The 21,246-nt window shown below is 51.3% G+C and overlaps 6 protein-coding genes across 7 annotated transcripts; 2 read left to right on the forward strand and 4 right to left on the reverse strand.

Annotated features, from left to right (window-relative positions):
• Positions 1 to 51: 51 nt before the first annotated feature.
• Positions 52 to 1,402, reverse strand: PV07_03123 (uncharacterized protein; the record flags this gene model as incomplete). Its single annotated transcript, XM_016389790.1, has 5 exons — positions 52 to 114; positions 179 to 241; positions 297 to 532; positions 583 to 912; positions 985 to 1,402. 5 exons carry the CDS (start codon positions 1,400 to 1,402, stop codon positions 52 to 54), a joined length of 1,110 nt encoding a protein of 369 aa, XP_016251692.1.
• Positions 1,403 to 2,193: 791 nt separating this feature from the next.
• On the forward strand, positions 2,194 to 3,971 carry PV07_03124 (uncharacterized protein; the record flags this gene model as incomplete). The annotated part of the gene is made up of 3 exons (XM_016389791.1): positions 2,194 to 2,873; positions 2,931 to 3,376; positions 3,424 to 3,971. The coding sequence occupies 3 exons, from the start codon at positions 2,194 to 2,196 to the stop codon at positions 3,969 to 3,971; spliced, it is 1,674 nt and encodes a 557-aa protein (XP_016251693.1).
• Positions 3,972 to 8,353: 4,382 nt separating this feature from the next.
• On the reverse strand, positions 8,354 to 11,573 carry PV07_03125 (uncharacterized protein; the record flags this gene model as incomplete). The annotated part of the gene is made up of 1 exon (XM_016389792.1): positions 8,354 to 11,573. The coding sequence occupies one exon, from the start codon at positions 11,571 to 11,573 to the stop codon at positions 8,499 to 8,501; it is 3,075 nt and encodes a 1,024-aa protein (XP_016251694.1). The 3' UTR covers positions 8,354 to 8,498.
• Positions 11,574 to 11,753: 180 nt separating this feature from the next.
• Positions 11,754 to 13,599, reverse strand: PV07_03126. 2 transcript variants are annotated; one of them, XM_016389794.1, is made up of 3 exons: positions 12,975 to 13,599; positions 12,558 to 12,857; positions 11,754 to 12,508 (listed from the first exon to the last, which is right to left on the reverse strand). In XM_016389794.1, exons 1-3 carry the CDS (start codon positions 13,183 to 13,185, stop codon positions 12,024 to 12,026), a joined length of 996 nt encoding a protein of 331 aa, XP_016251696.1. In that variant the 5' UTR covers positions 13,186 to 13,599; the 3' UTR covers positions 11,754 to 12,023. The 2 variants fall into 2 exon arrangements, with proteins under 2 accessions (XP_016251696.1, XP_016251695.1); XM_016389793.1 differs by having other exon boundaries at positions 12,558 to 13,599.
• Positions 13,600 to 13,822: 223 nt separating this feature from the next.
• Positions 13,823 to 15,370, forward strand: PV07_03127 (uncharacterized protein). Its single transcript, XM_016389795.1, has one exon. The coding sequence runs from the start codon at positions 13,974 to 13,976 to the stop codon at positions 14,772 to 14,774; it is 801 nt and encodes a 266-aa protein (XP_016251697.1). The 5' UTR covers positions 13,823 to 13,973; the 3' UTR covers positions 14,775 to 15,370.
• On the reverse strand, positions 14,509 to 16,453 carry PV07_03128 (uncharacterized protein). The gene is made up of 4 exons (XM_016389796.1): positions 15,976 to 16,453; positions 15,725 to 15,886; positions 15,425 to 15,647; positions 14,509 to 15,365 (listed from the first exon to the last, which is right to left on the reverse strand). The coding sequence occupies exons 1-4, from the start codon at positions 16,084 to 16,086 to the stop codon at positions 15,250 to 15,252; spliced, it is 612 nt and encodes a 203-aa protein (XP_016251698.1). The 5' UTR covers positions 16,087 to 16,453; the 3' UTR covers positions 14,509 to 15,249.
• Positions 16,454 to 21,246: the final 4,793 nt, after the last annotated feature.

Genomic DNA, 21,246 nt, shown 5'->3' on the forward strand with positions numbered 1-21,246 from the left:
GAGTTAAATCCGAATTGCTCGTTACCTTCTTCGGCATGTCAACCATAAAATCTACTTTGCAAGCTGTCTCGCCTTGAACTGGTCACGCAGCAACTGGTAACGATGTTGGTGGTACTGTGATATCTGTCAGCTGCCCCGCTGTACCGACTCTGTCCTGGGCCCAAAAATAACGACGCACCGGTCCAAGAGCAAGTGGCTCATATTGTATAGGTCTCTCGATGGAAACGCAAGTCGGAAGGCACTGCCGCCACAGTAAGATTCAATCTTTCACAGAAAACCGAGTAGGGCTCACTTACTTCGAGGACCGCGTCAGCGTTGGGGCTGATGAAAAAGGGAATGGAGTAGCGAGCCGCTCCAGTCTCATTTATCACGCGATGCACTGTCGAGACCAGGCGATTGTTGCTGAGACGCATCAGGAAATCTCCCACATTAACCACAAAGGTGCCTTGGATCGGTGTTGCAGGGACCCAGTGAGCATTTGCGTTCAGAACCTCCAGACCGCCACTGGTATCCTGGTTGAGGATTGTGAAGACTAAGCCATCCATCAGAACCCATGTTAGCGGGACCAAGCAAGCAACTTACGACAAAAGTCAGTGTGAGCACCAATGCCAGTGTCATCCTTGACGGTTGGATCTTGCGGCGGATAGTGCAAGATCTTCTGGGATGTGTTTGGTGCTGTCAACAGGTGGTCGAGCGCTGTTTCCTCGCAACCCAGGCCCAGCGCGAAGCAGCGGGCCAGCTGACGAGCGAGAATCAGAAATCTCGTGTGGTATTTCATCATCTGTTGCTTGAATTCCGGCCAGTCCTCGGGCCAGCAATTGGTGTTTAACAAGGCTTTCTGTTCGTCCGTAAGTGTCGGTTTCACGACATCGTACTCAGGATCATAGCCCCATAGAAACGACTCTTTACGATCTAAATGCAGCACTGCGTCAGCTTGCAGGCAAGAAATCATTGCCGGCACAGGCAAATCATCAGGGCACATACCTCCCCTCGGCTTGGTGGCATCGAGGTTTGCTCCATGGACAGGCTCATACCCTCTCAGGTCTCGGTTAGTGTAGATCCACCGCTCCATCTTGTTTTCCACTGGCATTGAGAAATACTCCTTGGATACGGCGAAGGTTTCATCCAAAAGATCCTGCTCCACGCCATGCCCCTTCATATAGAAGAAGCCAACCTCCTCACATGCCTTGGTGATCTCCTCGGCGACATTCTTGCGGTCCTCGAACTTGTCACTAAACATGCCGCTCACATCCACAATTGGGATTTTGGAGAAAGTGTTTTTCATCTTGTCGCCGTGCAACACCTCACGCTTGTGGCCCCATTTGCCATCGTAGTGGAAGTGGACATATTGTGGCTCGGCGGAGGCTTGCTCCTGCTGCGTAACAACGGCTGTGTCCGACATGGTGTGCTTCTGTTTCAGAAGATAATTGCAGGTCTGGGTTGAGTGTTGAGTGTTGAGAGGACGAGCAGCCGTCTCTTTTCTGCGCCCAGGAGGAAAGATATACCTTTGGGCTCGATGCCGTGGGGAGTCAGCCAGGAATGGCAAGGGCCCCGGCTCTTACAATGCTGGTCGAGAACCAGCTATCTAACTGTGTGTCTTTGCTCAAGTCTACCCCTCGAGCATGTTCCAGAGGTTTAGATGCGCCCTTGTCCGAGTTTCCCCTGCCGTCATTTTCGGTTTGGTCGACCCAGCCCATCTAGTTCCACCGGTACGGGCTAGCTTATCTTATCATGGATACCTTGATTGGTTCGTCCTCGTTTATCGACAAGCAAAGCGTGGTTAAAGTTTAAACATTCGTATTCGAGATCGCCCGACGCATAACACCGACCCGACCAGACCAAAGATCTATTATAGCTTATACTACTCCTCGCGCCACGCCTAAACCCGACCGATACCATAGATGCAGCTGAAGGACTGTCAACCCAGCCAATTTCATCAGCAGCCAAGATTTTATAGGCATCTAACGATATACACGTTTTGAATGACGGTATCGGCTCTCCTTGATCTGGACGATTTCCCTGTCAACACTGTTGGATTTGACGCCGGTTCGCATACCTGCTCCAGTTTGATGGGTCTTCTAATTTTGTCCTCACAATTTAAGGGTATATATTCAGACATAGAAAGACACATCGTGGAGTGCTGGCGGCGCATCGATAACCCACAGGCTGGGACTATTTGACGGACCACCAATTATGCCAAACACAACATGCTTTACCACGGGGCACTTGGTCACTGAAAAGACTCCAAGGCGGCCTGGTGCAGAGTTGCTCCCTGACGATCGAGCGCTTCTTGGTGAAGCTCAGAATTCTCCTCTGATTTCTTGGAATGGAGAGACAGCGCAAGTCTTGGAAACCACGACGACGGTGACTTGGACCAGCCTAGAGAGGGCTATCGAATCTGGCGGGCCAGCTTACCACCGAAAAGCGATGACTTCCCATGCCCAGAAGCTCACGAAACAGATGATGGAGGAACAAGCTCATACAGGTTTATGGAAAGACAGTCGTCCTACATCATACAACACGTCTCCGGCGACCAGCAAGGCTGATTGGACCAGTCCAGCTAGTTCTATCATTCTGGATGACTCCATTATGATGGAAAAGGAAAGAGTCGCTGGCAGTGACGTTGTCGTTCCTGATGCGGTGAACAGTGCCATTGTGCAAACTGAAGACGAAATAAGCTTGACCGACGTTGATATGGAGGCTGAAAATGGTGGCACAAGCCTCAAGAGCACCCAAAATGCACTCTTCCTCTACGCATTGAAGGAAAAGTATACCCTCGTCAATGACCATGCTATACCCTCCATCATCCATGACGAAGAAATCTTGATCAAAGTCACTGCTATTGGTCTGAACCCAATCGATTGGAAGGGACCGTAAGTCTGCTGTTTATTTTCTCTATCACCAAGAATTTTCCAGTCTAATGACAACAGAGCATTCAACATTGGCGTACCCGGTCTACCATGGGTCTTTGGGCGCGATCTAGCTGGCGTTGTCGTCCAAGCGCCTTCGAAAGCGCCCCGTGTCAAGGTCGGTGATGTTGTTCTGGTTCCGTCTACCGACTACAGAGATATCCGCAAGGCGGCTTTCCAGGAGTATGCCATTGCAGCACACTATAATGCAACTCGGATTCCTCAAGGCACTTCAATTCACCACGGCGCTGCATTGGGCGTTGCGTTTGTCGCGGCCGCCATGGCGCTCGGAATTTCGTTTGGGCTCGATTTCTCCTCTCACACCAATGTCCCCGGGCCCAATCTACGGCAGATACTAAGGGAGGTCGAATGGGAGCAAATTTCGGCAGATGTTAGAGACGAGTGCCTTCTCAGCACACCGCAATCAGAGTGCATGAAACGAGGGGACTGGATTGCCATCTGGGGCGGTAAGGAAAGCGATCCCTTGAGCTGAGAGACATACTAATTCAGCCAGCATCCACTACAACTGGATATATCACATTACAACTCGCCAAAATGTATGGGCTGAAGGTGGTCTGCGTGGCCGACGTTGCCCGACACGGGGGAAAGCTTCACGAGGCCGGGGCCGATGTCCTGGTGGACCGGCAAGATGTGACCCGGGCTGTGGAGATCATCAACGGTGTGACCGCAGGAAATCTTCGGTTTGGCATCGATATGGTCGGCAGAGATACAGCTACCCTTCTCCAGAGTACTCTCGCGATTCGGAAATCGGGCGGCACTCGTGCCCATCTGGTGGGAATGACCGGGTTGCCCAAGGAAAGAGACCACTATATTCAATATCACAGCGTCCCCATCAAGACTTTCCATGAAGTGCCTGCACTCGGAGAATCTTTGAGTATGTGGTTGGAGGCACTGTTACAAAACAACGGTTTGATCTTACCCGAGGTCATTGTGCGACAGGGAGGTGGCTTGTCGGATGTGAATGACGCCCTTGACCTGTTAAAAAGTGGCGTAGCATCCGGGAAACGGATTGTCATTGACATGGAGAACCGAAATATCTGAAATGCATCCAGAAATAGTACAGACTTGTTGAGTTGTGCTTTATGAACACATTGTGAGCGTCGGAGAAGTTTTATTATAAGAACAGCTGTGTAGATGACAACAAGGAGAATTTGAGCACTTCACCCGGGGTCATGGATCGAAACCATGCGAGACTTATTTTGGGTAGTTGCCATGTACGTGTGCCCTTCTAGGTGTTTGGTTTGGTTGTGAGGGAATGTCCTGCGAACTTGCCCTTCAGCGGCGTCTCGGAGGATGTAAGGCTGTAGAATAGAGCAGTGGTTGTAGGACCAGGATACGATAAATTTATGCCTCAAAGAAGAGCTGATTTATCAGAGTGCTTTGGAGTAGAGCTGGGAGATAGCGATAAGCTATTCCGGGTATTACTACAGGTGTTGCAACAATAGTGACTGCTGTGTCATGGCCGAGTGCTATCTTAACCTACAACAACGTACACTGACTTGCTTCTTGTGGTTGTAGGGGTGGTCAATTCATTGGAAAGAGCTGTGAAGGGATCCCTTGTTTTTCTTGATGCACTGTGGTTTCAAAAGTCATTTACGGCATGGGTGCGAGATAATCTGATCAAGACTATCTATTGTGGCGATGGAGGAGAGCAGGAAAGGCAATGAGCCACCGGGAAAACGAAGTCCGTGCAATCTATACATCTATTATCTGGCGTGCTCGAATGCAACATAATGGTATCTGTTGATTTAATTATCTGAGATAGTGGTGTTGAATAACAAAACTTGGACTTTTTCAGTTACACCCCCAACCACGTTACAGACTTTGAACACTTGAGAATGATTGCACTGGCGGTTCAATTGTTCCCAGGGTTCTATTCCTTTGCTTCAGCATGCTGCTTCTTTTTCTCGGATTCCTGTCTCCATTTTGCCCCAAATAACCACTGGACAACCAAAATCAGCATCGCGAGCGCTTGAACAGCAACACAAACGGTAAAAGCCAGGCCTACACCGATGGAGTCAACCATGGGCATGATGAAGCTCGTGCCGCCTGCGGCAAACAAACATCTTGCGAGATTGAGACTTGCGCTGGCAGCAGCACTGCGATCATGGAACACATCAACGAGATATGTCATGACAATAGACTGGGTAGATATGACGGTCCATCCGGTGATGAAGGTGGATATGATGGGTACGGCGATGTGAACTCGAGAAGAGTACTGAATGGTCCAGCCGAACAGGATGAGAGACAGGCACTGTAAGACAGAGAAGATGGGAACGAGACGGAGACGGGCCTTTTCCAATGGGAACTCGTCTCCTTCGGCTGCTCGAGCGCTCCGTACTTCTTGATCACGTCCAAGGTATGCCTTTGTAGTCCGGGACTCATGCTGGGCTTTGACTTTGCGATAATCAACATCGAGAAGCCTGCCAGTAATGAATGTGCCAACCATAGATCCCACGCCATTGGCAATAAAGGTAAGCCCGATTTGTGTCTCACTAAGTCCGTACTTTTGTTCGAAGAGACTTGACATGGCAGTGATGCTCATTTGCCAGGTTGTGTAGTACACGGCAATGAACACAATCAGAGGCGCGGCTTGCTTGCTGAGGAGGATGCGGAAAGGACCCAGGATGTCGATACGTTTTCTGGATGCAGGGCTTGAGGCCGCAGCTGTTCGATCCCACTTCGCCTTGGTCGTCTTTTGGTAGAATTGTAAAGGGAATCTCGCCATTGGGTTCCACGGCGTCCGACCGCCATTTGCAACCATGGAGCGTAGTGTCTCGGGTAGGAGGAGGATCAAGCAGAGCAGAAAGACACCGCTGTAGATGGTCAAGAACCAGAAGATAGACCTCCATCCCAGGGATCCAGCCAATGCTCCACCAATCACAGGTCCTATAGCAACTGGTGCTAGCAGGCCTGCTTGGAAGACTCCCATGAGGCTGCCTCGATTAGCACGAGTTGTAATATCGCCAATGACTCCTGAGCCAATTGCAATTGTGCTTGCGCTACCGGTACTTTGCAGACATCTGAGGATAATCAAGCTTGCGTAATTCTTTGACTCTGCGAGGCCGATACATGCACAGAAGAACACAATGAAGGTGCAACAGTATGCCACCCGTCGTCCCCTCACATCCGACACTGGACCCCAGAGGCTAGGGGCTATGCCTTGGAAAATAAGGTAGGAGGTAACAGTAAGGTTGACGAGTTCGACCGAGACACCCAGGTCATGAGCGATAGTTGGGAGTGCGGGAAAATATATGTTTGATGCAAAGCCCGAGACTTGAGGGGTGTTAGCAATTCGCTCGCTAGATCGCTTCGAGGGACAGGGGATTCCCACATGTTGCAGCAACAGAAACGATCAAAACGATCAAGGCCTTTTGTCGGTCGTCGAAAATGCTGTACAGTTCTTCGGCTGGTGGCATTGTCTTGCTGTTCTGTGCGTCGGACGCAGTTGCAGCGGGCGGATTGAATGGAGTTGACGTTGTCTCATCATGATCCGTTGAAGCCATGAATCTTCACTATAACGTCCTATGTGTGGACTTGATCGATGCCCGGGCTGTGATCCCTGTGTGCGCCGTGATGGTATGCGTCAACTATGGTCTATGGGTAGGCTGTGATGATGTGAAGGAACTGCACACCAGCTAAATACCTGATTCGAGTGGCCAAAACTCAAAAATCTCGAGTAATGATCTGCACAGTTCGAAGCCCAGATCTTCGCCTGGAAATTAATAGTGTGAGTAGTCGTCGGGCGGGAGCGAGGCTGCTATGTTAGCGTGCTGGTTCATGAGCCTAGTGTCGGGTGTAGACGCGATATCGGCTTAACAGGCTCTCAACCATATAAACTTACTAGGGGCGGCGGTCGGGATTTGGCGCGATAAGACGCTGAGACATGTCAGTGCGGCTTCCTTATCTAATTCAAGTTGTGCCGGCGAGGTTAGAAGGAGAGTGGAAAGAGAAAGACACCGCGGGATGTCAATAATGGCAGTCTACCCAATATAAGATCCAGTGCCCTTACGTAGCCTCAGAATTGCGTTGAATTCCCCCTTTGCATTTGCGACATATCTGAACTTCACTACGACAATGCAGCAACGCTCCGTCGACGACCCCTCGGACTTTGGGAATAACTATGCCGTCCTCAACCTGGACCTGATGGCGCTACTCGTTGAGGCCATCCAAGATACCCTCGAGGGCAAGGCGTTTATCTCCAACTGCGCGCGGTGGAATGATGCAGTGCATGCCAAAGAATCTCGGCCGCTGACCATTTTCACAAGTATGTTCTTGTCAACCGCCTCTCAATTTGAACTACAGAAGAAATCACCTTTTGCGAAATTGATCAAGGAATTCGATCCCTTCCTCAAAGGGACCCCTGCCGTCGCAGTTGACTCCCGCTTTCAAACGGATGAGAAGGATATTATGCTTCAGAAGATTAGGTGGTATGGAGGTTGTGGCAATGCCCTGGAACGTATTCTCCAGTCGCAGAACATTGACACGGTCATCATCGTATGTCTTCTGGCCCCGAGTTCTGAGCACCCCTAACTCTCTATCTCTCTCTAGTCTGGAATGAGCATTTCAGCTTGTGTCATAAGCACAATCTATCACCTCTACGACCTCGACTATAATATCTACGTTATCTCTGATAACGTAACGGAAGTGCCAGTTTCCTACAATGAAGAATACAAAAATTATCTGCAAAGTTTTGCGAGCAAGAGCTATGTTAATGTAATCTCACTTGAGACAGCGCTGCAAATGTTGGAACAATCTTAAGGTCAACCATAGACACAGTGCCAAAAAAATTATCTAGAATTCTTTCGCTCACTGAATCACGGGGCAGATTCTCGCTTTCACCCTCGAGTTGACTTTACAAGACTGGCCGTATCACACCCTCGCGCCTGGCTCAGACTGTATGTGTAGCAATGCTATTCCCACGCTCGGAAAGATCTCTGGCTACGATTGCGGAGAAGATCATGATTCCCGCCGATAATTGTGAGATAGATTTTATCGCCTTGAAGCACAAGATCGATCGAAGGCCTAGAGGTGAAGGAGTAAGGTAATTGATACTAACGAGACCTTTACTAGTGTAATGGGAGAGGTTTGGGAGGCTTGAGGTGGTAGATGGGCGAGCGACGAGGCTGGGTGATTTGCCTGTTCGTTGTACAGGCCGACAATCCTGCTCTCTGATTGGTCAGTTCCAGGCACCGCCCCAGGTTGGGGTCCTTACAAGGGTGTTGCATCAAGTGGATGGTGGATTTAGTGCTCCCTGTTAACTTGCCTAGTGCTTGGGCGCGCTCCCCCATACTCTACTGGTGGCTTCCTACGAGGCTCTCCCATGAACGGCTGGGCCTCCTCGACACTCCGTTACGTGCGCGATTAAAGCGGCCTCGCTCCCTTTCCTGAACGAAAATAGGAAGGGATAAAGTACTGTTCGGTGTATATAATATATATATCTAGCTGAGCAGATATACAAAGGGGAGACTAGGTGCCTGGTATCACTACATATTCATGTACATATAATATATATATAATACACTTGTTGTACAGAAGGCATATTCATCACCTTCTTTCCTCGAGTGTTCATCTGACTTTCCCACTCTTCCTCGCGATCGTCTTCAAGCCCTTGGGCGCGAACTTGGAATATCGTCGGATCGATCTCCCACCTTTGGTCGGGATGCCGCCCTCTCCTCCCTGGAGTTGTTCGTTCCATTCTTGCAGGGTCTGGAGTTCTTCAATTGTGAGATCTCCCTGCTCGTCTTGGTCTGCCGTTGCGGCGGTCTGTGATCGCTTCAACAAAGGACGATGAGGTTCATGTGTGGACGTCGGGGTCGCGCCGTGTGTCTTTGCTGGGAAGAGAGGTGGGTTCACTGCGTCCATGTCGAAATCCTCGATCCGGAAGCTCTCAACACCGCTGGCTGATTTTTCCCGCCTGATCCTGCCTGGCCGAGACGTCCTTCCTACTGCCTCCCGACCTTCGAATCCATAGTCGTCTTCACCTGGAATTCTCCCCTCCCGGAAAGCCCTCTCCATCTCCTTTTGGTCTTCCATTTCCTCCAGCTGCTCTTCATGCATCTTTTCCATCAACTCCTCAGCCTGCTGCTTCAGCCGCTCTTTGCGCCCTCTCGATTTCTTTGCCTCTTTTGTATCTTCACCACCAAGCCTCAGCGTCCTTGGTATGCGTGTTTTAGCACCCAAAGCCCACAGATCGCCCCATTGGCTCTTCCGCGCGTCGCGATAAGCTTGCTTTGAGAAAGATTTGGGGACGGTCCAGCGCTCAATCTTTCCGGACGGAGTACAGACATCGAGAAGCACATGGCCTCGACGCTTCATTGGTTGGAAAACCAACCGCGGGAGGTTGTGCGTAAAGGGCAGAGTCGAAGGAATTTTCTCCGCGTCGGAGAATATTGACGGAGCGTCAGCGACGTTAGTTGTTGGATGGACCTCCTCAAAGCCGCTTTGAGAAAGCTCAGTCCAATTTTGATAGTCCCCTGCCGCAAGCTGGGGATTTGGATGGAGCGGAGCAGAAAGAGAGTCTTCTAGCCCTCGCCACGAGTGCACTTGTCGATGTCGCAGATCCTCTCCTTTCATCACTGAAATGTACGAAAAATCCACATCGTCATGGTTGCGATCCTTTGCCCCAAGAACTCGCTGCAGGTAGCTGGGTCGTATGTACCGTTGCTGGAAACTGCAGAAGTCTTTGCGACCCTTTGAGAGACCAGGGATATTGTACATTGGGCATTTTTCATGATTGGTACACGGCGCCACAATCATACCAGTTTCTCGCGTGTGAATGTCTTCTGTATCATTATGCAACTTGCTGTATGCTGTCACTCGGCCTTCCGGCACAGCAATGTACCTCTCGAGTAGGAGTTCTCTCGCGCCAGCTATCGCCTCGAAGCCACGAGGTATGCCCTTTTCGATTAAGATCAGAACGCCGCCTTCAGGGCTGAGCATTGACCAAAGGTTCTGCACATATTGCTTTTTCATGTAATCTTCTTGCAGTCCAAATAGCGTATGGGGTGCGATAATGACGTCGAACTGTTTCCGTTGTTGTGCCGGTCGATCGTCTTCTAGGGTCGGCGCATCGCGAGTGTGTACATAGTCGGGCAAGCGTGGGATGAAGGTTGTATTCTCGAGAAGCGCGGCAGCCCGATGTCTCAATGTATCGGAACCGGTGAGGACGACAGCTTTCGTTGGGGGAGGTGAAGGGATGGGGTCATGATCAGAAGTGTGTAACGAGTCCCAATGCGCCTTGATAATTTCGCGCCAGGCAAGGATACCTGCACCGCCAGCACCGGCATCAAGCACTCGTGGTCCTCCGTCTTTTGCAATCAGATTGTTCAGCCATGTGGTGCCTAGTCGCTTGCGTGTCTCAACTAGGACGGACATGATGGCAGCGTACGTGGGTGGCATGATGGTGGTGATGAATGCATTGGCTTCCATCTCGCCCATCAGATGTTGGGAGGCATCGAGAGGGATGGGTATTTGGGGTCTCGACCGTCCTGATCTAGGTGTCAAAGGCGAGTCAGGAAAGCCAGGTCCTCCGAAGGTCTTTTCGCACATCTCTTTCAGATGCTTGTTGGAGAAACGACCTAGGATTTTTTGAACGGGTTGCACAAAGTCTTCTTGGGAGAGGAGGACGCTGCTGGGGGCAGTCGCGAACTTTCCAAGCCGAGTGAATGGATGTTGTCGCATGCTGTGATCTTGCTCATCCTGCTCAGTCTCCTCCTGCTGATCTCCGACAATCTCGCCACTAAGCAACCGAGCTATTTCCGTTGCTCTTTCTTCAGCTGATAACGAAAGTGCTGGATTGTGCTGGCCGGTCACTCTCAAGTCAATGCCTCCTTGCGCAGGCTTCGGGATATTGCCGGCAGACTCCTCTTGCTTGGTGACTTCCAATCGTGCAAATACAGCTGGCTCTGGGTCGTAGTCGATTGGCTCGCCTTCTTTGTCCAAGAGCTGGTTTCGAGACTCGGCGACGGTGCTTGCTTCCTCCTCATCCAGAAACTCTTCATAAGATGTTGAAATAGGGTTTCCATAGAGTCGTGTGTACATCTTCAACTCCTCCTTTCGCAGAGCAACGGAAGGGAGCCTGTCTCCGTAGATCTGCCTCGCCTCTCGCGCAATGTCTTCAGAGGATGCACCAGCGGCTCGCAAGCTTGCAAGCGGATCGCTTGCGCCATCGACGATGTCCGGGTCATCGTCCAGGTCTACTTGCTTGTCTGGAAATATGTCTTTTATGGATACGCGTCCAGCTCGATCTTCGTCAATGGCTTCATTTATAGGCCGCCCCAAAGCCTTTTCCAGCTCTTGCAAGACTTCCAGTTTTTCCAGGTCGCCATCAACTGCGGGTACACGTTCCCTTTCCAATTCTCCCTGTCTCTGATCGGATTCTGAAGGAGATTGTCGTTGGAAAATCGTGGATTTCCTAGAGAAGGATCTGAGTTGTTGAGGTGCGAATGTCCTTCGCGAACGCAGGGACAGTGGCGTTGTTCGATTCTTCAGGGTGACAGCTGGTCCGCAAAATCCATTTTCAAAGAAGACTTGGAAATCCTGGCGACAGCCATGGCACAGACCTGAAGATCTCGCCCGACTCAGCATTATTCCTGGCTGTACAGTTTGGTCCCTGGTGATTCTGGACGACTTGGAGAACATGGCAGAGTAAAAAAGTTCCAATTGCCCAAGTTCCTTGGCGCCAGGCCAAAGTCCGGCTTCCTTCCAATCACGCGTCTCCTAAAGCGGACTTTTTACCTCCCGCTGTTTAGAGGGCGACTCGTTGGTTGAGGACGGGCAACTGTGGAACTACTATTGAGGACCATCGACCATCTTGAGTACACCGCCTTGCCGCAACTGTGTTCCATTGTGGGTTGCTATCATATGTGAGGCTTTGGATTTGATCCATCAGTCCGCCTCAAGACGACTGGATATCTATCTGGCAGACCTAGAGGCCTGCTGAGCAGAGCGGTAGCTTGACACTTTTGCTTGACTCTGGTTGAAAACACGTCTTCCAACACCATGGTCCTCCTCAGTGTTTGGCCCTCCTTCATCACGTCCCCTCTTGCCCAAGATTCAATCTCTCACCCACTCACTTCCCTCCAGAATGGTTTAACCCACAGGACTCCACGGCATGGGAATTAGGATCTTGCTTTTCATGCTCTGGATCAATGGCACTGTCTTGTGCACAGTGTCACCCCATCCTTCGATGCCCCACGACATTTCTCGTCTCAATTTCCGCTCCTCCAGGTCGGCAAATTGCCATAGATGGTGCACAGTGTTCAGATCTCCAATCTGCACGAACCAAGCGCCGACGCCTTCCATGACTTCTCGGCGTGCTTTGAGTCCTTTCCGCCAATGCGTCTCCCATTCCAATAGATTTCCAGGGTGAAGGGTGTATGATCGTAATTCAAACAAGCCACCAAGTTTTCGAGGGGGGGTGGTCGGCCAAAATGAGAATTCCTGCATTAGTGAGATTTTCTTGGATGTAATCAAAGTCTGCAATTTCTTCTCGAAGGCGGGAAATTCGGGGTGGTGTGCGATGCTGTGCAGCGAGGCATGGTATCCCGTGTATCGCTGGTATTCCCAGATGTGAACTGCAAATACCCTGTTAGTCAAAACACTTTGACGGCGAATGCAGTATACCAAAAGTTTCACAGTCCCCCACTTCTGTTCTCCAACTTCCTACCAAATGGACCTTGTTCTCCGGGTCATTTGCCATCCTCGGGTACCAATTGCCCACCAACTCTACGTAGTCATCGACCTTGTCCGGTTTGACATCGTGAAAGACGATCGAATGGACGTATTTGCCCCTAGCCAACACCTGTGAGAACGACCTTTCCATCTCTTTGTCTAGGTTTTGGCCTTCGGGGGTGCCATAGATGAGGCTAGAGAGAGTGCCGGTTCGCTTTGTGGTGGTGTCGGTTTCGGCTTGTCTTGCTTCTTCTGTAGAGGGTGCGGTAGATAGTGAGCCCAAGCCCAAGGTTTCAGACACGCGGGATGCAGCAGCAGTAAGACTTGGGGATCTATCAGAAGAAGAGGTAGAAGCATCAAGGAACTGACTGTCAGCTTGTTCTTTTCTCTTCCGGGCAGCCTCAAGTCCATCTCGGAATTCCTTCTGTTTGGTATTGAAAGCGTCCGCTCCGTCGGAAGTCAGATCGCTCAATGCAGGGCTGCGAGGAGGGTCTCGTAATAGGGAGGTAGTAGTGAAGGCGCGCAACAACGAGGGAGTTTGGGCGGAGGAAGAGAGGGGTAGTAGCCGACGGGCGAGCATTATCGCCAAATCCCGGGGTCTTTGAGCTGGAAATACAAAGAAGCTCAGAGCAGAGGCTGGCTGAGAACAATATCTGTCGAAAGAGACTTGTATTGGTCGATACAGTTGGTTTGTTGAATTTTGGAGAGGTCCGACAAAGAACAAGGACTCGAGGTAACACGCGAGCAGAGGAGCTACGAGGTTATTGTGCCGGAGAAAGCCCCAATGGTCAAGACAACGTGGACGAAGTTGCAGATTGTTTAGGCGTGAGAGACTGGGGTTCGGGTGGCTCTGAGCAGAACGCGGGGAAAATGGTCTGCAGGAGGAGGAGCTGCGTGGTGGTATTGATGGCCTGGGGTTGGCAGTCGGTGGCAGGCGTGTGGCAGCTGATGGGTGTTGATTGGAAAGTAAGAAGCTGGTTTACCTTGCAGAAGTAGGCAATGTGCAGGGAGGAAGAAGCGACCATCGACGTCACCACTTGGAGCTTCGTAGCCCGGGGGCCAGTTGGCATCTTGGACTCCTCCCTGTTAGCGGGAAGCTTCCGCTGGGAGCGGGCGAGTTGGGCACTGCGGGGGGGAAAACCACCAGTGCCACCTGCCAATGCTTCAGCAAGACGCATGTGTGAGGATTTGACTTTGGCGGCCTTCTATCAGCCCACCTCTTTTTGTCGCAGGTTGGAGATCCACGCCAACATCCTTCCACCTGCGAAGTCGAGCCCATACACACCTCGACACATCTTCACGGTCGATCGACTACCAATTCCGACGTACTCGAAGCCGACAGTGTTCAGCAGTCCATCTGAAGAAGACATGGCTGACGCCCACAACCCGCCGCTCAACTATGAAGCCTCCAACACCACCACCAACCCACTGATCTCCACGGCTTTACCCCCAGAAGTATCACAATGCCTCAAGAATGCCCGTTTCCTGCATCTTGCAACAATAAGTGCAAGCCAGACCAGCCCACCGACCCCCCACGTGTCCTTGATGAACTACACTTTCCTGCCTTCATACGACCACCACGGTCCCGTCATCATCATGACCACCAATGCAAAGTCCATGAAAACTCAGAACCTGATGCACAATCCAAAGGTATCGATCCTGGTGCACGACTGGGTGTCCCACAGACCACCGACAGCCACGTCAGTGGGTGGTGAGCAACGAGCCGGATCTCCGCCCGCTGCCGCCGCTCGCTCGTCTCTTGCCACTCTCCTTCTGAATCTGAACACATCGGCCCTAAGTTCAATATCAACCACTATAGCAGGAGAAGCGAGATTCCTCGAACAAGGCAGTGAGGAGGAGAAGTGGTGCAAAGAGGCCCATCTGGCGAATAACACATTCGGCGGTCAAGTGACGCAAGAGGCAGGGTTTTTCAGCGGACAGCCGGCCCATGCCGACGCGGAGAACAGTAGCTGTTATATCGAAGGAGATGATGTGAGAGTGGTCATTGTTCCCGTGCGTGAAGGAAGGATAGCGGATTGGAAGGGAGGTGTCAAAGATTGGGTCCTGGTCGATGAAGATGCTCCACCATCAAGTGCTCCTGGGCATCCTGCCACAGGGGAGAGAGGCAGAAGTAATGGTCAACCATTGGTGAACGGGATCAGAGATTGAAGAATCTATCAAAACTTTTTCGTGCCGAGGATCAGATTTCGAGCTGTGGCAGGATGCCTCATCGCTTGATCAACACGCTGTACGAACCGCGCAATTGAGTCGGGACAGATTCTTTCTCCCAATGGGTCCCCGCCACCGATCAAAAAATCTCGCCATCGTCTCGTTGCAATGTCCAAAACTTTGGAACTCAACCAACATCAAAACGCCAGATCGTAATGCCTTCAGGCTTTCCAAAAGGTTCAACCAAAAATAACTGCAACGCTAAGAACCGACAAATCTTTCTCTTGCTCTAAAAAAAGGCGGCGAAAGGCGCGAATGAGGCGAAGGGAGGGGTATGTACACAAGATAGTATGTCCTCGAGAGGCGCGGATAGGGAAAAGGCCCAGCTGAGAGGGCAAATGCGAGGTGGCAGGAGGAAAGCCTGGGCGTGAGGCCAAGGTGGAAAAGTTGACAGTGTTGTCGAACCTGGACTTCATCACATCACCGTACATTTTGAGTCGTCTTTCGAGCGAGCCGGCTTGACTTGCAGCGCCACTCGGGCGGCCTCTGTAAAAGCTTCATTTACGCCTCGGTTTCGCATCGCCGAGCATTCTGCCATAACAAGTCTGTTAGAATTGCACTTGCTGATAAGACGTGACTTATGGTATTACCAAGATATCGCAGCGCTCCGATGCGTCGCGCAACTTCTAATCCTTCGTTATATTGGATCATAGGTCTCGGGGGAGCCCCATTCTCCTCGTCATCGTCTTTTTCGTGCTCCTCTCGTAAGTCGCACTTGAGGGCGCATAGAACAATCTTGACCCCGGGACAGTGTTCATTTATCTCGGCGATCCATTTTGTGGACACATTTTCGAGGGAGCCACGGTTGTCAACCTGCAAATCATGATTTTCAGTCGTCAGTCTCGTTGGGCGTGAAGGAGGAGCGTAGGCTGTGGAAGAGGGCGGCATACGCTAAAGCACAACATGATGGCCTGCGTGTCATCGTATGAGAGAGATCGCAATCGGTCGAACTCTTCCTGTCCAGCAGTATCCCATAATGATAATTCCATGTGAATGCCGTCAACAAAGATATCGTGGACATAGTTCTCGAAGACCGTGGGTTCGTAGACAGTCTAGGAAGCACGAACGTCAGCGTCTACCGCAAAGGAGGACAGGCCTTTCCACAAGCCGTCGAACGCAGAGACAGGCATGGAGGACGAACTGGGAAGAAGCCGCGAGTGAACACATTCAGCAGACTGGTCTTTCCACAGGCGCCGTCGCCCAGCAGGACGAGTTTGCGCTGCACCACCTTCTTACCACCGCACAAAGGCATCCTGGGCTTGTTGAACGCCGAGTTATCGTAGGTCGACAGGTGTTGTTGTTAGGGAGGATTGCGCGCCGCAGGAGGTTCGCAGTGGCTCTCGTATTCGAGATGAGCGTTGCGGAGATTGCGAATCGGACAACCTGGAAGTGAGGCAAGACTTTCCGCCGGGAGGGAGGTCTGATAAAGGCGGGGACGGCGGCGGAGGACTGATAAGGATACTATGGATAGGAGGAATAGGTTATAGAGACGAGGAGGAAGGTGTTGAGGAGATCTGCGAAGAGGAGGATGGAGTAGAGATAGTCGAGATGTCAATCAGATCCAACAAAGAGGAAGAAGAAGGGTCCAACGGAACCGTTGACGCAGTGTGGTTTGCGGCTGCGGGCGAGGTGGATGGAAATAATGGGCAATGCCAGTCGCCTCAGGTGAACAACTTGTTGGGTGGGCCCTGGGCGGGCACCACTTGAGCAAGCACATGCCCGTGGCGATGCATTTCCAGCCTGAAAGTTGCACGGGGGGATCCTCTACACCAGCCTAATGCTAGGCTCTTACGGGGGCTAGTGAGGCTTGACAATAGCAATTAGGTGGTGGGGTTTCGCCCGGCGCAAAGTGGAGTGATTTATTATTTTCCCGCTCCAAAGGCCCGACTTGGAAATCGCCCAAACCTCATTTCATCCCGCTGGCAAATCTGAAATGCACACCAGTGGCCTTCCCCGCGATATCTCGACGCCTTTCCACATGGTGACCTTTGGTCTGTTCGTGGCCACCCAATCCTGCACATGTGCCTGTTTCGCCTAACACCCCTCGAGTCTTGCCTCCGCGGATCCCCTCCAGTGAACGCCTTGAACCGCAGTCTAACCTACAGTACGAGCGCAGACGACCATTATCCTTGCCAGCGGCCGTTCGCCTTCAAGATGCCATCTTGCCAACCGAGACTTGCCCCGCATCGCCAAAAATAAAAACCGATCGGCCGATGAGCGGCGCTGACTTGCTGGTTGCGATCCCTGCCACCACGGCTGACCAGACCTGGCTCAGAGAGGAGGAGTAGCACACAGCATGGAGCACGGTGCCTGACAATAGTCGACGAATCCTGCGACAAATGGGCGAGGCTGAGGTCGGCAGTAAGCTCTTCCCCCAACACCTCTGGCTCGGTTGCCCGATTGCGGATTTGGTCGGGCCCGCCTACCTCTGAGCCAAGAATAGGGGGGCCGACGTCAAAATATCAAAAGGCTGTCTGTCGTTAGCTTTTGCTCCTTTTTGCAGCTTCAGTTCCTCTAGAGGGAAGAAACGGACAAATTCGAAAGCAAAGACGTTGATTCATGTTATATCTAGCGACACTACCCAGGTAGTCTCAGTCGACAGACCTGTCGTCCCTCGTCCCCGTTCTGATTTGCCGCTCGGTGCGTGCCATAGGCAGCGCCTGCAAATTCTAAATCCGGCATTTGTCAATTTATGATGATCGGAGAGATCCGAACCACGGGTGGCTATATGCTGCTAACAGCTACCAAAACTTGTATAGTCGTGCTGAGGACTGTATCCGTAGAATGACCTTGCTTGGCCGCAAATTGGGCGATTCACTCTGGGACAGCTTCATCAGCTGGTGATCCGTTTATATGACGATTGACGACGGATACATCATTTGCTTGGTAGTCTCGTCATGTCACGCCGGGCGTGTAATTCGTCCTGCGTGTGCTTTTCCTCTCTCTTCCTCCAAGCTCCTGTCAACCGTAGAGAGAAATTGCTCGACAGCTCGCTGTTCCTTGAATTGTTGCGCCAAGCCACTCTGTGTCTCACAGCAAGATCCATTTTCCGGCCACAGCCTACCAGTATGCCTTCTAGATCCAGCAACTGTGGAGTGTTGCTTTAACTTGGTAAAGTGTCGTCGAAGCACTATTCTGGTGATAGCCTTTGCCTGCTCCTGGGTGGACTGCAGACTGGCAAGTCCGTCCAAGTGTATTTCAAGTCTGTTTTCTCATGCAGAAGTTGACAATGCAATAGTATTGCCTGCATCCACGCCGCTCATTTCTTTGTAGCGTCTCCTCTCCCACTCTTGCAGCCACCCAAATCTGGATTGTGAACGATTGAGTCTCTGGTCAAAGGCTTTCGCTAGCATCCTCCAAGGTATCCATGATGACCTATTATCTTTTATCAGTACGATACACTGTACCCGGTTCAGGAAGTTCTTGTACCGTGATGGAATTGTGAACCAAAGTGGCCTACTCTTCGTCAGCGCAACACACTGCAATCTGTTTTAACAAGTTCTCGTACCGTGATGACACTGCGAGCCAAGGTGGCCTACTCTTCGTCAGTGCAACACACTGCAACCTGTTCTAAAAAATTCTCGTACCGTGATGAAACTGTGAGCCAAGGTGGCCTACTCTTCGTCAGCGCGAAACAGTTTACCTTTTTCCACAGCTTCGCGTACCGTGATGGAATGTCGAGCAACCATGTTGAAATGAGAAAGGTGTCGCTGCGGCTTGTATACTGGCAGCTAATCTTCCGTCTTGTTGCTGAGCTAGAATCCCATTGGGATTCGCCGCAATCGCTTCATGAATTGTGTAATGAGGTGGATGTACGTGATGCATACCATGCGCTGTCTTAGTAGCGAACGACTGGCGGGGCTGGGAGGCTTGAGATGTTACTCCGAAGGTTGTGCCCTGGTGTCTGGTCCCGCCATGCGAATTACCGACGGATTGTGGTGCATGGAGAGAGCTGGAAGCAATAGGTTCAGGAACTGGAACGGCATTCTTATGCGGTGCCGAGGGATTCGTGCGAACAGTTGAATCAGAGACGGCGATGGGCTTCGGCGCGGTCGTGAGTGCAGTTGAATTAGAGGAGGTAATGGGTTTCGAGGCGGTCGATGGGTTGGCTTTGCTCCCCTTTGAGCAGCAACAACCCATAGCTTTAGCGCTGTGCCTGTGAGTGTTAAGTTTCAATGGCAACCACGACGCACTCTAATACGAGAAATAGTTCACAGGAATATGCTTTTGCTTGTTGATATAAGATGAGAGTTTTCGTGAATGCTGAATTGAACGAGTGGAAGAAGAGGAGAAATGGCACAAAGGGGCAGGAACAACGTGTAAGTATCAAGGCACACCAAGTTACACGACTGCAAATTGTGTGTGCATGGGATGAGAGCATTGAGTTACCCATTCATTGAAATCTTTGGTGTGCTCAATTACTCCATGCTAGATCTCAATCAAGTGACTGGATGATTCAAAGAATAGTAGCAGGGCTGTACTCGTTCTCAACAAGTCAGCCTCGCCAAACAAGCTTGCACCTGACGTCATTCTTTTTGGCCGTGTCGCCCGCGCACGCGATGAAGGCTGTCCTGCTCTTTGCTGGGACCGGCCTGCTACGCAGTAACAAAAGCTCCGAAGGTTGGTCTGAGACAATTGGTTCATGTCAATAGACAGACTAGCGGAGTCCCTGTTCTGTGCGGGACCTGATATGACGGTGGGGCTTTGTTGCTCCCCACGATCTCGAAGGTGATCTCCCGAGGGCCATGGTAGTTTGACGAGTAGAGGACTTGATTGATGTTGCGATCTCTTTTACTGACGAGTGAGTCCCAACTACCCTTGTGATTTCCACGGATCCTGCTAGCCTCAAGTTTTCGACAGTGACCTGCGCCGTGTGGATGCTGCCTTTGGACAAATACCAGCTGAGAGATGAGAACGGGCATCCACAGCCGCTGTTGTAGGACAGACCTCAGATCTCTTCCTTATCCACCGACGATCTACGAACTTCCCAACTTTAAAGCCGTCGTCAGAGCACTGTCTAACACCTCTAGCTCCATGCCGCTCCTTCGTCGCACTCAGCTGCGCAGTTTGCTACATCAATTGGCCAGGATAGAGACCAAGTTGCCATCGAGACCATTTTCTCAGACATTATCAATCTGGAATTGTTAGTGACTGGAAAAGCTACGGCACAGGTGTATGGTTTGATACTGAATTCCCTTCTAGACAGAACTATACCGCTCAGCGAGCCCACCTCGTACTGGGATGATATGCTTGGCTCGTACGCAAATATTGTCCTATACACAATTTAGACCCTGCTAACAAGATTCTGGCATCAAGCAAAGGAAATCTATGCCGATGCACGTCAAAAATTTGTTCAAGGCCATGCCATTACAACCTCTACTAGAGAAGCGACTCGAACTGTGACACAAAGCCGGCGAGAGTTCTATCGGTTGGTGTAGAACAGCATCAAAGAACACTCACTTGCTCAAGCTCAGACCAAGATTTTGTCATCGTTTACACTGACTACCCTCCAAGTGAGAGCGAATCTGGATCAAGTTAAGTATCTCCGCAAAAACCAACAACGAAGGTATAGTCCCTCCAAACCCTCATACCTTCAAGTTTTCCTAGTACCTTGCTATGGCTCCTCCAGCCGCAGCCGGAGGTTCAGATCAGAGCGCATACAGCTTGTTTGATTACCATGTGTCAAAACTTGCCCAGCAACCAACTGGTTCCCGACCTAAGCTGCAAGAAACGCCATGGTCCCCCTTCAAATCTCCGCCTGAGCCTCCTTCGCATGATGCAAGTTCCCTGTGGTCCAACGCCAGCATCAAAATCAGGGTTGCTATCGATGAGCCCCTGTGCAAGAGCTGTAATGATCTTGTTTTCGATCTCTTACAATCGCAGGTACCGGAGTCAGGAGGATACTCGGCAAACGAGTTACACGATGGTGATTCGCGTTTGGCGCAGCCTGCTGCCACCTCCGACAGTCTTAGCTGTCGACTCTGTGCTTGGAGGCGAGAGCACCTCGCCAATCGGCCCTCGCACGAATTGAAGCTCTTCAGAAAGGATGCCTTCTGGACACGAAACCAAAATTCGGAGGGATTGGTCCACGAGACGAACGACTCGTCGAGCCGACTCGGCCGTAGGCTCCCTCGACTTGCAGATCTTGACTTCTCTTCCGAGCAGTCACTGCATCAAGCTCGAACATGGGTGGCGGATTGTCTCTTCAAGCACGCGAAGTGCAGTATGGAACAGTCCTTACTCCCTACCCGCGTGCTCGACCTCGCACAGCTTGCACAAACCAACAAAGTGTTTCTCTACCTCCCTCCTGCGAACGAAAGAGGCACCTATGCCACGGTATCCTACTCCTGGGGTGCTTCTACCCACTCCCGCCTCAAGACCCAAGCTCACGATCCATCTCGCCCAGACCTCA

This window comes from Cladophialophora immunda (assembly GCF_000835495.1).
Source record: "Cladophialophora immunda strain CBS 83496 unplaced genomic scaffold supercont1.2, whole genome shotgun sequence".
Classification (NCBI taxonomy): Eukaryota; Fungi; Ascomycota; class Eurotiomycetes; order Chaetothyriales; family Herpotrichiellaceae; genus Cladophialophora; species Cladophialophora immunda.

What these genes read in the sequence shown, in the direction of transcription:
- PV07_03128 (XM_016389796.1), bottom strand. Translation starts at nt 16,086, where the DNA reads ATGCCTTTGTGCGGTGGTAAGAAGGTGGTGCAGCGCAAACTCGTCCTG. An exon ending in CCATCATGTTGTGCTTTAGC is followed by an intron (nt 15,648 to 15,724) that starts GTATGCCGCCCT and finishes CATGATTTGCAG; the next exon opens with GTTGACAACCGTGGCTCCCT. An exon ending in CGGAGCGCTGCGATATCTTG is followed by an intron (nt 15,366 to 15,424) that starts GTAATACCATAA and finishes TTGTTATGGCAG; the next exon opens with AATGCTCGGCGATGCGAAAC.
- PV07_03126 (XM_016389793.1), bottom strand. Translation starts at nt 13,185, where the DNA reads ATGCTCGCCCGTCGGCTACTACCCCTCTCTTCCTCCGCCCAAACTCCC. An exon ending in GGGGGACTGTGAAACTTTTG is followed by an intron (nt 12,509 to 12,557) that starts GTATACTGCATT and finishes GGGTATTTGCAG; the next exon opens with TTCACATCTGGGAATACCAG.
- PV07_03127 (XM_016389795.1), top strand. Translation starts at nt 13,974, where the DNA reads ATGGCTGACGCCCACAACCCGCCGCTCAACTATGAAGCCTCCAACACC.